Here is a 17,498-nt window from a genome sequence, read left to right as displayed (position 1 = left end):
TTACAGTTCATACATTCAGTAGCTTGCTTTAAGGCAACACATCATAGGTAATCAACCAGAAAAAAAAACAGAATGCCAGAGAAAGGTCAGACAGCCCAAGAATATTTAATACTCTTTCCCCCACTGCGTATAAAAGATATTTCTCACAGATATTTCTCAATACTTAGCTCTGTGCAAAGACAGGTTTATAAAAACACAAGAATTTCAGCATTGTAAAACACAAAATACTACTAACCAGTTTGTTTTCTGGTTGCTGAATGAATTCTTTCAATTGCTTTACAGTAGCCAGTCTTCGGTCTCTGTCGTCTTCCCGAGTAATCCTCCGAAGAAGATTTGACAGTCGAGACTCTTCAGAATAAGACAACGATCGCTCTGAAAAAGGCAATTATTTGTTTTCTCTACCATATTTCATTAATAATAGCTGCATTAGCTGCAATAGGCATTTGTGTACTGAGTAAGCCATAACAGTACTTTAAGGAAAAAAGTAAAAACTACATCTTGGTTTGTTTTAAAGCTAACATGGGGAAATTTTAATATAAAATCCAGTTTAGCTACCAAAATATTTCCTCTCTTCTAGTGAAGAGAAGAAACACAGSAAGTCGACTTCTCTCAAACTGTTTTGTATTTAGTTAGCATATTTAGCTCAATATTTACAAAGAATAAATTAACTTTCAGAGCTGAAATACACCTTTAAGACAGGATAACTATACAGCTACTTGACAAACTTACAGCTTTAGTAGCTAAAATACCCCTAGAGATACCCAAAATKTAATTAGAACCTTACCAGTACACAGGAAAACACTTTCAGAACTAAGCAAAATTTGGATTTACTTCTAAACTAAGTCCTTGGTTTAGTTTGTTTCTTTAAGTAAAGAACCAGACTATATTGCAAGTGATTACCAAGAAACATGATATTCTCTCATTTTGGCAAGAGAAAAAAAGGTTATGGGTAGTCATCTTCTAATAGCTAGAAGAGTTCTGCCTCTAAAAGAAAGAGGTATACAATTCCTCTGTTGAGAAACAGAAATATATACCTGTGCATAGGTAGTGATTTAAGTCTTTTTTCCCCCATGCTGATTCATAATGCATCTTCCTAAGAAGACATTTCATATAAGTTGATCAAAATCAGCACTGGTGTTAGTGAAAAAGGTCAAAATTCAGTTTACTAGATCCAGATACCAATTAGAAGTTATTCTTCCTAAATATATACGATTAATATTCTTACTTTCAAAAAGAAAAGAAAACGAAAATATTCTAATGTTTAGATTTTTCATGGTGATTAAATTAAAAAAACTCATTGAACTAAGATTTTATTAGTCACAGTGACTATTACATAAACRTGCAAGACTACTATAGATGACTTCTTTCTCATGTGGCACAGTCATTTCTAGGAGTATACTTTATGTATTATACTCATGAAGAATATTCTCAACCTTACTGTCATGTCTTTATTTCTTGAATTAAAAAAAAAAAMCATAAATAAAATAGGCTTTGATAATCTGTTTCTTGCCAAACATCAGTTTAAGCAATAAGCTTCGAGTATACCTGACATGCTGAAAGATTAGGCGGCTTAGCAAACAGTAATATGTCAAGAAAAGCTGAAGGATCAAATACACATTTTGTGCATAGCTAAAAAAATCCACATAGATGTTAAATCTGTTGAAACATTATCCATCAGGTATGAAGAATTCTTGTTTTAAGATACTCCTGATTTTACAGGAAACTAAAGTACATAGATACCTACTTAGGAAGAATTAAGTTTCTTTTTTTGTTTGCTTTATCTGGGAACCAGAGTCTTCTGTGGCAGGGAGGAGAAAAGTTATATATCTAGTGAGAAACATGCATGGAATCACAATCCATGAAAGCACATTAAGTAGCATCTGAAGTCTGAGTGATGTTGCCAGTCTAAGAACTACAATTCTCACTAGATCACCGGCATCTGAGGATCTCCTTTTATCTACACCTACTGGATCTGGACCTGGCTTACCTGCCATTAGTCAATATAAAGCCAAACTCCAGGGCTGGAAAAAGGGACCTAGTGCAGTGACTCATCTGGGAAAAAAATCCTGATCAGCCCTGGAGAAGAAAAGATCTAGGAAGGATGCAGCCTGCCTTGTGAGATACCCTTGTCCATCATTTTATTTAAGATCTGGGCAGCAGCAGGTCACTAGGCCCTCAGGGAAAGAAAAAAAAAATTTGCAAGTTTAAATGGAATAGTTAGGAGTCAAAACATACGCAAACAAGAAGTTCTTTTAAGGTTTAAAAGGGAAATTAATAGATTACAGTACATAAAGAGTGCAACAGTTATTCCTGAATAATTTCAAGCATGGACTCTCTTCTACTAGGAAAAGTACTTTGCTACATTATTGAATGCACCTCAAAAGTTTAGCTTAAACTGAATCCACAGACACTTCTTTCACTTTTAGACTGCCTACATATGAAGACATGCAGTCAACAGCAGTATGAATCTATTCTGGAGTTACTCAATGCATTGGCAGTCCCTTAACAGAGTTCTTTCCTTGGAAACAGGTAAGTCTCATGAGAAAACTTCACTCTACAATATGCCTTCCAGCTACACACAACCACAGACATTAACCTGGACCAGAAATGCACAGCACATGTCAGTTGTCTCTTCTGTCACTCCCAGTTTGCACTGATCCCTGTCATGCAGCAAGCTCATGGGGAAACTACAACCAGCATCAGCTGGGTCAGGTCACTAGCAACTGCTCTTGAAGGACAACGCAGTAAGGCTGTATTTTCTTTTACAAACCACTTCATTCTAATACATACTTAATAGATTCTAGATCTTTGTAAGGTAACTCTTGTCCCTAGGAAGTGTTGGCTGGGTCTTCAGTTTTAGATGAAAATTCAACAGAAAATAAGTCCTGAACTAGTTAAATCATCTTCTGAGTTTTTTAGCACCCTGTCTTATCTGCATTTATCACTTAGTTTATAATCTCTTCATGGAAGACACTAATTTATTTTGAAAATACAATTGTGCTATCCCTATAGATGAAAAATCCTAAGAACAGAACTGTATAAACAAAACTACCACCACCAAGGTTGGTATGAGAGACACTTCACCGCTGCTGGAACAAGACATTATGTTCAAAATCATCTGCTAAAAGCTCTGCTTCTATTCCGTTCAGTAACKGATAAACATTAGCATTACTCCCCGAGATAGTAAACGCTGTCTGTTGAGCCATAATCATAACTTAAAATAAACCAAGGAATAAAATAACCACCAAAATGACTGAAACATATTAATCAAAGCACTAATTAATGAATACCAGTACAAGACTCTCAGGTGGGCGAAGGGTGAGAAAATCAGCAAGTTCTCAGCTACATACCACAGAAGACTGCTATTAAAAAAAAATAAGAACAACAATTTGCTGTGACATAACCCTAGTGTATTTTGAAGAAGCTATCCAAAATGAAAATGCTTTGCTGAAAWCTACAGCAATCACAAAGATTCCCCAGTTAAGAAGCAGACTCAAACTCTGGCATCCAGGGAAAGATAAAATGCATACAAAAAGCATACAAGTCATAGGTAGCTACTTTAGTCACTCAGGATTACAGTTTTAACACTTAAAAGATTTCATAAAGAGGTGTTCAGTTATCTAGGAAAACATTCTGAATGTTCTTCCAATAAATAAATTTCTGCCAGCAAATTCCTTCAAAATTGCATTACTATAGTATTATTTTCAGAGTTCTCTATTAGACAGAGATTTCCTCTATATAGACATGATTTAAGGCACTAAAAGGCAGAATGGTTTTGAAATTAAGACATCAGAACAGGATTTCAAGGTCTAAGTTTAACCCATTCCAAAGATCAGGCTTTCATATCAGTAATGTCATGAGCTACTTGAACCTCAGTGCCTCCACCTGCAAAGCACATTGAATACTCTGTCACTTCTTGTCTCATCTAAAATACAACCTCCTTGAGGAGAAAGGACTATGTCCCAATACACTGGCATAAAGCAGCCCCTGTTTTTGTTGGTGCTCAACTACTTACAACTTAAGTGATGCAGTAAATGACAACACTTAGTCATAACAAAAGATTCTATTTGCATTCAGCTGTTCTCCGACCAACTTTTCTTTTTTTTAAACCACACTATAAACCCAAGTAATGTGAATAGCGAAGCTTTGTTTCCAACAAACCTGTGTCCAGCATTGTTACACCCTCTCCTAACTCTAGATTTCCTATCACTCTCTTAAGTCCTCACCACATTCTTACAGTGCCTCCAGTTCCTCCCTGGCCTCTAATCCTCAGCTGAACAAGAAGCATGAACTGTAGCTGGTTCAGGAATACACACCTGCTAACTAATTAGCTTATATGTGATGACTAGTTCACCTGTAGGTCAGTTACAAGACAATGGCTGAGCTCAGACAACATTTTTTCCTGCACTAGGGGTTCAAATTTGCAAGTTTTTACTCAGGCGCCAATTTTCAACACATTTAAGAGCATATCCTCTTTCTTGGAGCCCTTGATCTCTTTGCCAAATTTGGCTAAACTGAATAAGCTTTCAAAAGCTATTAATAGGAAAAAGAGTGACAGCACAAGCATTAGAGTTGGGAGATCTGCCTAGATTATGGAAGAAATCTCAAAGGGAAACAGTAAACACAYCCTTGTTTTAGCCCTAATGAAATCCAGCCCCTCCCTTTATAAAACACAAAGTAAATTATCTAATTACAGAATTATTATATTCTTACTTTGTTTCTTTTAGAAACAGGTTTCTAAAGATGACAGTTTCCAACATCAGAAATAGCTGTATAGGCTGCCTATTCATAAGAAACCTCTTGTCATATTCTGAACACAAGACAGGTTGTTTAAAAAAAGAGATCTCTYTCCTGAAAGCCTATGGCATCCTTACCCTGTGATTTCCTCATGTCTTTTGTGGCTAAAGCACGATTCCCATGCGGAACACTGGTAAAATCAGGATTGGTCACATTGTTAACTCTCAGCTCTTGCCCCAACGACTTCCGACCATAAGTATTTTCCCCAGATCCTCCATTGACACTGTAGCCACCTGTAGAAAAAGCAATATGACATTAAGTTAGGCCATCAGACTATCCAGCAGGGTTAGTATGTTACCAGTTATTTAATTCATATTCAAATTAACATTCCTATCTTCTATTATCATCTTTAGTCTGACTTTTTACTTTCACAAGCAGAAGTCTTTAGCTATGTCCTTTAAGCTTCCAGTTCACATGCTCAGAATCCAATTGGTCTTTATTTGACCAGTTTATAAATTAACTCTATTACCATATAGTTTAACATATATTTTCTTGTATTTTTGAGTTTTTATTATTACTTTTGCACTTGTATTTTGAAAGATCTTTGCATCAACCTGTTAGCAAGCAAGGCTAAAGGCATTTACCTATTTGCTCCTTGACAATCCATACAGAATTTTATCTGTTATAAACCATCCCCAGGGTCAACAAAATGGACAAAGTGAGAAAGCTATGCAACAAAGCACAGCTTATTTACACGCAAGTTACAAAAAATTTCAATTAGATAGCAATTCACAAATTGAACAGCTCTTCCTAAACATACAACAGCAAGTATTTTCACACATCAAAATTGACATTAGCTTAAATGAATTAAATGCGATCCTAAATTCCCTCTTCAAAGTATACCTGGTACATCTTCRGTAGCAATTCAAAACAGAAATAAGTGTCATTTTGAGTAACTGGACCATCTTTACTGCTAGATCCAAAAGAATTTACGTACTCAAATAATGAAACCAAGGCTCTTTCCAGTCTGCCACATCACTGAGGGACAGGCCCTTCCCCTCGCCAATAAATATTGTATAGAAATAAAATTGTCCACTGAGCCTGAACACTACTTCACTCGATATTAGAGCTCACCTTTGAGCCAGCTGTGCAAACAGCTTTCTAAAATGCCTTCCCTGCTTGAGATAAGGAAGAATCAACTAAAAAAAAAAATTAAATGCAGAACAAGATTTACAAGACTTCCTTCARAACAGTTATTTCCACAATTCCACTGGCATTAGGTCTGAACATCAAGGTGAATCTGGACCTTTAAGGACAAAAAAAATGCCATCTTGATGGCAAAGCTTTTGATAAAAAGTGCATCTGTGAACTACAAGTAGAAGTTTGTGCATTTCTGTACATGTGACTACTATTACAACTGAGACTTTGCAGTGTTCTGTAGTTAACAGTTACTGTAGAGATATTTGTGTATATTTTGATTTACAACATTAAATTGTTTTTAAGAAACTAGCATATATGCCACCTTAAGGCTGTTTTGTCATAACAAAGTAACACTCTCCTACAAAGAAAATTACTTCTAATAACAATAATTACATTTATGACTAAAGAGAAGTATATCATTAAAACACAGAGTAACAAAGAAATGTAATTTCACTAAAGATGTCAGATAATCATGCATTCAGACCACAAACATCAATTATCAAAAATACACATGCTGCCACATACAATTAGAGTTCTTAAACATATTTCATACATTCCCTCCAACATTCAAGAAACCCCAGCTGTTTTTGCTCATTTATAAGAGCAGACAGTGCTTTCCACAGCATATTTAAAAAACAGCAGGGCAACCGGGTATTTAAGCATAAAAATTATAAATATCACATTATAACTCTGTAAAGATAGTTAGCAGCTGCTCTGAAAAGTTTTKGAAAATTCTAGTAAGTTTATACAAATTCTATTCAGTCTAGTGAAGTGTTAAATCTGAAACCCAGGAGAAGGTAATCAGTATGTCACCAGGTATTAATTTTAGCAAAAATATACAGATGACAAATGAATATTAGCGTAGCATCTTTCTCACAGAGGACTCTGAACACATCATAAAGTTACACACCAAAGGGAATGATAAAGGAAGGGAGAATATATCACTTATAAATATAAATTCAGAAAGTTTTTATTTAGTTCTAAAAATTTCAGCTTGCAAACTCATATCTTGTTTTATGAAGTAAAGGAGAGCAGACCAAAGAGGGAGGAATCTAATGCCAGTCTTCCACTACCTACAGCAGGAGTGATAGAAAGGACAGAGCCAGACTCATCTCAGAGGTGCAGAGTAAAAGGATAAGAGTCAACAGTCCTAAGTTGCAACAAGAGAAACTCCAACTGGATATAAGCAAACAATTCTTTACTATCAGGGTGGTAAAGCACTGAATGAGCTGCTAAGGAAGCCTATGGAGTAGTCCATCTTTGGAGATTTTCAAAACTGAACTGGACAAGGCCTTCAGCAATCCTACTTAGCTTGAAAGTTAGTCCTTTCTCAGGCAGGACTTTGGACCAAAAACCTCAGAAGTTCCCTCCAATCTACATTACTCTACCATTCTAGAATTCTTCAAAGCATCTGTGGCCTTTAATCCAGACATACTTGAGAGCGCCATTCACATTTCGCAGAATACTCAAAATCTGTAACAGAGATTTTTAAGTACTGGTGCAGAGGTCAGGGCACCGAACTGAGACCTACCCAACAACATGCATTTATTGACATCATGAAACTGAAATAAATTTTAATGSAGAAGCAAATATAAAAGTACATGTCCTTAAAGTGCCCTTAGACCAGAAATTTCCAAGGGATAACCAACTGAGGAGATGGAGTTTGTCATTTCCATCCTACAGAATTTCATTTAAAAAAGACTATTCTTCAGAACTAGAAAACATGCATTTTCTTTGCTTGCAACTTTTACACATCAGAGGAATATTGTTCTCCGTCAGATATGAGGCAACTTCTAGAAATGAAGAAATTGCAAGTCATTTTTACTYTCAACACCAGAAACAAACAAACAAAAAAATCTTTAAGAATTCCAGGTACTTCCAATGGTTATATACCACAAAAAAGCTACAAAATCTTAAAATGAAAGCTCCAAGCTGGTATACTCACCAACACATTAATTCAAAAATCTTAGTAAATGAGGAAGTCATTCTGCATCTCTAAGCTTACAAATTTCTATGGAAATAAAAGTGAACAAGAAATATATGGAATCCAGTTTTATAAAACAGAAAATCCTAATCATCTCTTTTCAAGTCACAATTGACCAAAATAGCTGAGTTAAAGTGCTGAGCTAGTACAGACATGTCCTGGAAAATACAGTACTAGGGGAGAATTAGGTGCATTTTTCTTATCAAACGGCAGTTTCACAGCAACTTCACAAAACATCACCTTACTGGGTTTGTCTGAACCTTAATATTTCACTATGTTCCAAGTATATTACTTAAATACTATCGCACTCTGAAAGTGTTAAGGTAGTGTTCAAGAACATCAGTGCACCCAAAACTCATTGTTAGCAGTCATACCGCTTTTTAAAAAGTTTCTCTTTCAAAGCTAACCAACTCATAAGGCTCTTAAGTTACTCAGATAAACAAATACCTCTCGCACTTTCTCTTCTCCTACTAACAGTATTTACAAGTTATAAAAAATCAATTTGTATGGGTACACTCATCCATAACTTCCCCTAAGATGAAGGGTGAAGCTGTTTACAGAAAGTTACAAGGCAGAAAAGTGGGAGAAATGCAACTTTTTGAAATTCAAGAGTGAAAACTTCCATACTAATAATATGGTGAAATTTGAGTTCTCTGGTCAGGCACGTCTGAAGAAAATTTGTATAGTCAAGAACAGTGATTCTGCAAGGAAAAGACCCTCCTATTTCCTACCTATATTTGGCAATTCAAAAAAAAAAAAAAAAGAGAGAGAGAGAAAATAGATTTCTCTTTCACAAAGCTCCAAGACATTAATTGAAATCCACAGTTTTCTTGAGAAAACTGCATTCTCAAACAAAAAAAAAAGTATAAACCGTTTTCACCATACTTAAATATAAACATCATACAAATCTACATGAAGTCAGATTGAAGGACAGAAAATAGAAACTCCCAAAATATATATTAGATTGCCAAACTAAGATTCTAGCTTGCTGTTAAAATCACTAGAGCTGCAAAAGATAATCTATTGGACTAGCGGTCCATTTAATTAGATAGTCTRTTTCCAACATTAGAAGCATTAGACACTGCACAGGAAGAAATTACAGCTTAAAGACCAGACACATCCAGAACACTATTCTTCAGCAAAAACTGTTTATATGTAAAGTCTTCTCCTGCATTCTTCTGGTACTGCAACACCATATTTTCGTCACTACCTATAACGACAATTTTTTTTATTCCTGATAAATCTCTCAACTCAGTAATACCGTGGCACAAGTTCTAAGAATCCACTGCATTTTTTCAAAWAAAAATAAACAAAATTCCTCTCAATCATTTCAAGTTTACTGCCTTTCTCTAAGTGTCCCCTCATAATTTACAAATGAAACAGCAATCTGTATACCTTTTTCTTCATTCTGTATGTCAGTGTGGACTCTGATATCATCGTGTCTTTGTCGAGACACCACAGCTGAATTTGAGGGTTGTAATCCATAGGAGGCAGAACTGCCTCGATCTCTGGATGAAGAGTATTTTAAATTGTCCTGGTCAGCTGATGCACTGTCAGTTCTATAAAAAGAAAAATATTTTTTTATGTAAGGGTATAATAGGAATGGGGTTCACAYTCACTTATAAACGCAACATATTTCAATGACAGTCCCAAATGTATTTTCCTTTAAGAGTTGTATGTCTAACCTACTTTTAAAAAGTGACCTTAAATTCATGTTTGTGATTAGAACTGATCAATTATTACAATAGCATGCAGAAGAAACGCATTCTAGTGTGTCAGTGCCTTGTCTTAAAAAAAGAGAAAAGTTCCCAAGTATATTTTCAGAGAGATGCCTATCTAAGATTTAAGGGAAAATTACTTCTAAAGAAGGATAAATAAAATACAATTTTACAACTAGGTGGTAACACTGTCTACAATTAGTGAAAGTCATTACCAATCCACACATCAACATATACATGCTATGTTGCAGGCCTTTCTCACCAACGTAAAACCACTTATTWAATAAAAGAGTTACAATCGTGTAACTGATAATCAATACAGGAATCACTAAGTTATTGCAAAATTAAAAAGCAGAACAAGGAAATAGGTTTTACTACAGTAAAGCTGGAATATTACTTAAGAGCTATTATCATATAGGGTAAAAATAAAAAGATGTTTGAAGCTAGAAGTGATTTTTCAAAAGAAGTTATGCTGCATTAAGTTCAAACAATTCTCACATTAGAAATTTGTTTTATATCCCAGAATAAAATCTTTAAGGAAAAAGATGAAAATTATGAAGACATCTGTTCTCATTGGACCCTGTGATTTCGTTTTCAAAAACACAGTAAGTTTCTACATACTTGCATACTTCGGTGTGCATTAGATTCCAGAAACTAAGTTCAATTGTTTTCAGTGCATTCTTATGAGTAACATTGGAGATTYTACAGTAAAAAACAATAAAAGAAATGGCAGAGTTTTGTACCACTCAAGTATATCTGGAATTATGCTATTGAAGTTATTTAAAAAGGTGTTTTTTTAAGCAAACTCTGAAAATTTACTGTTCTTATTTTGAGCTTTGTATAGCTCATTTGATTACTTAAAAAAGCAGGWCAGACCATTCCTTTTCATTCCTATAAATTAACTACGATTTCTGCGAGGAATAAACATCACACATTCTTGGGAAAATTCTTAAAAAAAAAAAAAGCAGTTAAATCCAGTAGACAAACTCAGGCAAAAGGAGTTAAATACATCTCAAGTCCAAAAGGAAAAACAAAGTCAGCTAAAAAAAATTTTAAGAGACAGTTGTTACTTAAATCATGTCAAAGGTTTCTTATTTTCAAAAATCAGCTCTTCCTCAGTAAAACAGGAAGAATAGTACCATGAGCATTCATACTTGCAAAGATGACTGGAATTAAAAATATAACAAAGAGCTCCACATACGTCAATCTTTCAAGACTGTTAAGATAATTCTCTTCTTTCTAACCCTATTCCAAATAGAAAATACACTTTTGCCCTGTCCTCTGAAACATCAAGTTTAGATTCTAGCTAATGTTTCCACATTGAAAAGTTGACAGTAGGCTTCCTTGGTAGGTATTACTCTGTTTTGCTCTGTAAGCAAATTCTTCTTTAAATATACACAGTAAGATTGTTTTATTCCTTTGGCATTCACCGTGGCATCACATTACTGTTTTCTCAAGCACTTGTTTGGATTATTTTATAAAACAAGCTATGGTGATCTTGATTCACCAGGCAAAGCCTCGGTGTAAGTCTTTGCTTAGACAGTCATGTAGACTTAGAAAAACTGCACCTTCATCATTCACATCAATTACGCTGAATGACTAAAAAGATTCTGCATCATTTCTTCTAGCAGTATAAACTTTAAACATACCTGGACCACAYTCAAATTCTCCAGGTAGAGTCAACGGTTTTAATCCCTGCCTAGAAAGCTGCAGAGACCCTCAGTTTGCCCTGAGGAACTGCAGAGTTTACTGAAGAGACCCTGGTTGTTGTAGCCTTTCAACGAAATAGGCCAACAGATTTTCAATTAGTAAATTTAAATACCTATGGGTTCTTAATACTTTGCCTTCCCAAAGAGCATTGCCCTTTTTAAGGTGATGAGCTGTACGCTATCATCTCCTATTGTCAAGCACTAAGTCTTTGAAATTCATTTCAGTTAGGCAAATAGAGAATGATTAAACATATTTAAGAACGCTCTACATACCCCAATCAACTGAAAAAAAAAGTTCTCAACTAACACGTTTTTGCAAGCTAACTAGTTCAGAAGTTACCATTTGACAAATCATGACTTAACTAAAAGATGAATGAGATTTTATTCTTCTTTTATTCTATAACTTCTTCTACGCACCAATTTGAGAGACAGTAGTTCACACTCAAGAAATTGTCCCTAATACAGTAAATGTATGGTTCAAATAACCAGCAGTTTCCAATCTTTCCTCATGAGGTAGAGAAAAACCTCTTCATGGGAAGACAGTGGCTTCCAGAGAACTAGATTGCGTGACCAAATTGGCTTCTATAATCCRTAGTTGAAGAAAGATTTCAAACAAGCAAGTGTGAAGTAAGAGTCATCCCAGAAGCACAGCTCATCATCTCACAACAGCACTCACAATGCATATTTAGCTGTCCACTGAAGCACACCACTTGTCAGACGTGAAGGGAATTCAAAGAGCTGCATGGGAGTCTCCCTTATCAACAGTCAGGGAGCTTGCAGGGGGGACTATCCTGCACCAAGACCTGAGGCTACTACCCCAGTACCGCTAGCACAGTATGCCCTACCCTTCAGAGGAACGTAGATGTCCGGGGTCCCCATAGGGCACTGCTGTGTAAACACAGCATTGTGTCTTAACACAGCATTGGTTGCATACACATGAGAAAACACTTAAATTTTTTGAGTCAGTTTCTGAAAAATACCATTTTCATATCAGTAATGCACACATGATTTTGAAAGAGAAGCACTTAGAACTCAACTTGGCCGCTCTCTGGACAAGTACCTGCCAGTCTTATAAATAATTACTTTTTTCTTCCTCCCTCCACTCTTTAAAGGTACACTGCAATCATTCCACCAGAGACCAAACACACTGAATACAGAGAACTCTACTCCTGGCTATCTCAACTCACGTCTGTATTTTAAGAGGGCACTTTTCCTGCTCACGTAGTAGTATTTCCACTTCAATTACATTATGCCAAGCAGATGATGGGTTATGTGACAAATGTTACATTTTTAGTGTCATCTTTCAGAAGTTGTTCACGTAAAAGCAATTTTACCAGTTACATACATTGACATTGTCACAGAAGCAAACGTACACTGTGTGCAATTAAACCAATGTACAATGTTAGCAACAGATGAGCATAAGTAAAAATACAAGTGTGATATTAGAAGATCAAGTTAGAACAAGTGCAAAAATGAACTCAACTAACKAGGATCACCTTGCAGGGTGGCAAATACATTTTTGAAGTTGCAGCATACGACATTGTTAAAGTTATATTTCTACCTTAAAAAGCTCATGGATGGAGGCTAAAGAAAGYATGTTAGAGCACAGATGATAGTTTTAGTCTGTGCCTGATTACGGGTAGAAGATTAACTGATTACCATAAACACTAGCACCACTCTCCTGTGCAAACTGTTTTAGTCATGTCATCTACAGAGAAGAGTCCGCATTCAGTTTTATGTTAGGCAATTTTCAACCTCTTTTTATTCATCAGAAAAGAAAGTAGTTCACGTGCCTAAATATGCAGAAACAGCCACAGTAGTTTCCTCAGAAAAGCTAGTTAATTCTCTCTAGGACACACTAAAAGTAACATACACACTTTTTGGAAAGTGTCTATCTCATTCCATTAAAAAAGATGATTTGACCATATCAATTTATGAGACTGAATAAATGTGGGGTTTTTTAGTAATAAGGAAACCTTAAAAATTTCATCCAAGAAATTTGTTACAAACAACTTGGCATAAACTATTCATTATCGATAGCTCTTTCAGAATGACCCTGCCAGATGGATATTACTTCAAGACAAAACTCCTTTTAATTATTCTACTTCCAACTATAGAATCCACATGGAGGATTTATTCTGAGACAYGCATATTGTGATAGTTGTCTGATCTAAGCTGGTCAATTTTATTTGCTTATCTGCTGTTTGCCAAGATTTGCTATAATGCACATAAATTCTTCACAACCTAAAATCTGTATCAATAAAACACTCCAAATTTAGAATCACTTTATCCACTCCAACTGACAGCTTTCCATCAAGTTTCCAACCTTTCTTTCCACTGCCATGCAGAGTGATGACAACCCTCCTTCACTCTCCCTCTGCCTTTACCTCTTTTGCCATGCTCTTTTATCATTACTTTCATCCATCTCATCAAGCGCCCAGACTTGGCTTAGCCCACCCCAAAGCCTACTTCTTTTTCTACTCCTGTACAGGGAGAGAGAGACAGTGAAAGTGTAAATGGCCATGCCTAGTATCAGTGTAAAAATAGATATTTTTCTATTCCAGTTCTGCCATATTCTCCGCTGGACAACTACTTGCAATCTCAGCAGTCTTTCAACTACCTCTCACTTTTGCATCATTCTCTTCTCATGCAGTTCACCATTTCCTCCTACCCCGTGAAGGACTTTAGGAGGCAATGTCAAGGAAACTTATTGTGTATACTCACTGTTTTTATATTTTTCCGTAGGCATCTGTTGATGACCATTTTTAGACGCAGCATATTAGGCTAGATAAACCATTGGTCTGATCTAGTATAGCCATTCTTGCATAGAAGACTACTGCTCTCCTAATTGCTTTTGCATCCCACTGACACCCTTCCACGTTCTTTCAACTTTCTCCCATTTCATTCTCCTCTGGCTGTTCTCTTCATATTAAAAACACAGTCTGTCACATTACAAACCTAAGCTCTCCCACATTTTAACAAAAAGCCTCTTTGATCTCATACCTTCCCAACAACCATGCTATCTGCACATTCAATGAACTAAGATGTGAAAGGAGATCTAGAATTACTTGTTGCCAGTTCAGAAYTAAATCCATGACTGCTAGGCTTCTGCCCCCCACTGAACCATAATCCACTGAACCTCTTACCAAGGTTTCCGGTGACCTTCTCCCTAATGACATCTCAGAATTGRTAACACATCTCATTTTTTACTGTAAGCAGCCTTCAGCATTAAAGACTATTCTCTTTAAAAATATATTTCCATCTTACTCTTTCAGGTCTTCTCTCCCTCTCTCCCCCAACCATCCCTGAGGAGATGGAGAAGCCTTAACAAACTTTCATCCTACCCTGCCATTTATAACCATGCTTGGGTAATTTCATCAACATCTTCAAACATCTTCATGTTGCCAAATTTCAGGTCTCTCAGTTACAGATCCATTTCTCTGCATGAACTAAGATTTCCACCTATTTTTGACATCATCTTCTGTACCTTGCTGTACATGCAAACTCAAAAGAGCTAGAGCTGAGTTCAAGTATCTCAACTTTACTTAATCACAGAACCAATTACTGTCATCCCGTTTATCATTCAATGCATTAACTCAGCAGTATAAATCAAATCTTTAACTGCTCATACCATCTGTAGACAGTTCACCAACCCTTTCTGCCTAGCTTAATACACACTTGCACACGTATACATTCATCGAAACTCCTGTCCATGCTCTCATTTTTATAATTATTATCCACAACTACTTCTTGCCTTTTACAAAAGACATGCCTCTACCCCTCAAAGCCATGTAAAAGCACAATCCCTAAACAAAACTTTCTTAGCTCATTTGCTTTGACTAGTGTCTTTGCTCTCTGCCAATACCTCCCATTCTGTCTCGTATTAAATACGGGGTACTTGTCTTCAATTATAAGGCACTAGCCAACACTACTTTCTTGCTTAGCATACAGGCTACCTAGGAGGATCATGTTTTACTGTCTTGTATTAAAGTGCCTAGCACAGTGGGGACCTTATACCTGACTTAGTTTGGTAGACACTATGCTAACAGAAACAAGTAATTTGGACATTGACTTACATTGTAGAAGGATACACTCCATTTTCAAGAACGGATTCCAAGACTGAACCTGTATCTAACAAGACACTTCTGGAACTTCCCAGTTGTGTAAGATTTTCTTTCTCACTTCTCCATATAATTCCCTGCTAACCTACATTTATGATGAGAGAAAGACAAAAGAGGTCCTGTTAATTAAAAATCTATTTCCCTTTTCCTCACTGTGGCCTAAGGGGGGGGGGGACATGGGGGAATGCACCATGGTGCACCCTGCACTTGCTGACCTGCTAACTTGCACCCAGACTCTTAGTAATACAATGAACACGTGAAGCTTGCTTTGCCACCCAGTGTATTTCCTATCGAAGTCAAGATCTATTGCTTGTTTCAGTATATAATAAATCTTTAATACTATGCTGAATTAACTCTGCTCATCTGCAAGACCTGTGCACTGACATTTTATTTTTTTCCTCTCTAAGTCAGTCATACTAGGGGAAATGCAGCAAGTTCTATCACACATAAAAAGGAAACACAAAGGTCTAGTAAGTTAAAAAAAAATTGGAAGAGAAGGACAGCAGTTCAAACTTTCTCCATAAACCTCATTTGTCTGTCACATACACCCAATATTTCTCTAAGAACTTCTCTAAGTTAGAGATTAGCATATCTYAGTATACACACAGATATACACCATTACAGCTTATTCCTCTGTAATTCATGGTTCTATCCTTACAAAAACTGTATGCAGACCACTCCACATGCAACTGACAGATGTGACTGCACTCATGCAGGCAAAAAAACCCCAAATTCTAATTAAAAACTACTCTACCTTAAAGAAGGCTCTAGGCTCCAACATTGTTTCAGACTTTTTTCACCCYAAATCCAATGCTCACTGCTATTACTAAAAACTGAGATTGAATCTCATTACCAGGTTCAGATTCCATCTAGTAATTTTTATATGCACAAAAATAAATGTTTGAAAAAGATCTAACTGAAAACACATCAGTGAATTCAAAGTTCCAGTTTTTGTCTTGGGAACCTGAAAGAATTACAGCTATGACAGCCTTCATTCTAGCTAAGTGCATTCCCTCTTCCACACCCTACAAGAAAGCATTCACCAGCAACATCACCAGAGCTAAACGAAACTTACAACCAACAGAAAGAGGAAGGAAAAGCACATTTGAGTATATTTTGTGTTGCTGGGTTTGTCTAAGAGCACACTCTAAACAATCAAGGAAATAGAAACATTATAGCTGTTCACTTTCTTTTTTTTTGTGATACATGTGTGCTGTTGAAAGGAGATCAGTTATACATATATTAAAAAAATCAGTAATACCAAAATGACAAAGACAACTGGTTTAATCGCTATGTCAGGTTGCATATAGCAAAAGCTTTGTTTATAAGATTTTTTTWAAAAAAAACTTTAGAACAACAGAAAAATGTGTTCTGTGTGTGTGACTGTGTGAACATTTTTAATCCCCATATTCTCTCACTGGAAAAAATCCTCATATTCTTTCACTAAAAAAAAAAAAAAAAAGTATTTAATGCAATTGATGAAATTAAGTCCTTTAGCGAAGAGACGTGATTTATTTCCTTACAAGAGCCTTAGRTACATGAGAACTAGACCCTATCCACACTGTGAAGCTCACCTTGTCTGCCATACTTTCTGTAGTGTTTTCAGATTCTTGTTCCTGCTCTAGCTTTTTGGATACTTGTTTTAGCAACCCAGTTTACAACAATTTATAATTTAAGAGCAAAAAAAAACAACAAGTTACAGCATGGGGGAAAGGACTAAAGAGTCAGAGGGAACAGACAAGCTTCTTAAGCCGCCTCTACTACCAGGTAAGACACTTGGGCAGATACGTTCTTGTTTTCACTACTAATACAACTGAACCCACTGCAGACAATGATTTATTGCAAGCAGTCAGTTTCCTAGCACAGGAACAACTTCACCCCATAAAACATTTTTCTAAGCTAAAAATAAGACAGAACTTGCRATAAATTAACATATGCAACCAGGAAGCATTTACTGGAGCCATCCACTGCCAAGACACAAGATGTACATCCAATTTCTTCCAGGTAGGAACTCCAGGTCAACAGTTAA

General features: G+C 36.0%; 1 protein-coding gene across 1 annotated transcript in view; it reads right to left on the bottom strand.

The window, feature by feature from the left end:
* The window catches only part of SMG1 (SMG1 nonsense mediated mRNA decay associated PI3K related kinase), a 64,704-nt gene extending 49,232 nt beyond the window's left edge, over window positions 1–15,472 (bottom strand). The window contains exons 1-4 of the mRNA XM_085302445.1: window positions 15,425–15,472; window positions 9,317–9,480; window positions 4,875–5,030; window positions 236–372 (exon numbers count right to left, since the gene is read on the bottom strand). Of these exons, the coding sequence (XP_085158571.1) occupies window positions 236–372; window positions 4,875–4,890 (153 nt within the window). The 5' untranslated portion in view covers window positions 4,891–5,030; window positions 9,317–9,480; window positions 15,425–15,472. The remainder of the gene's footprint in view (window positions 1–235; window positions 373–4,874; window positions 5,031–9,316; window positions 9,481–15,424) is intronic.
* Window positions 15,473–17,498: the final 2,026 nt, after the last annotated feature.

Source organism: Rhea americana, unplaced genomic scaffold, assembly GCF_003343005.1.
Source record: "Rhea americana isolate MKP2758 unplaced genomic scaffold, rheAme1 scaffold_10, whole genome shotgun sequence".
NCBI classification, from domain to species: Eukaryota; Metazoa; Chordata; class Aves; order Rheiformes; family Rheidae; genus Rhea; species Rhea americana.
Note: the sequence above shows the minus strand (reverse complement) of the source record. Positions and strands in the feature narration are given on the sequence as shown.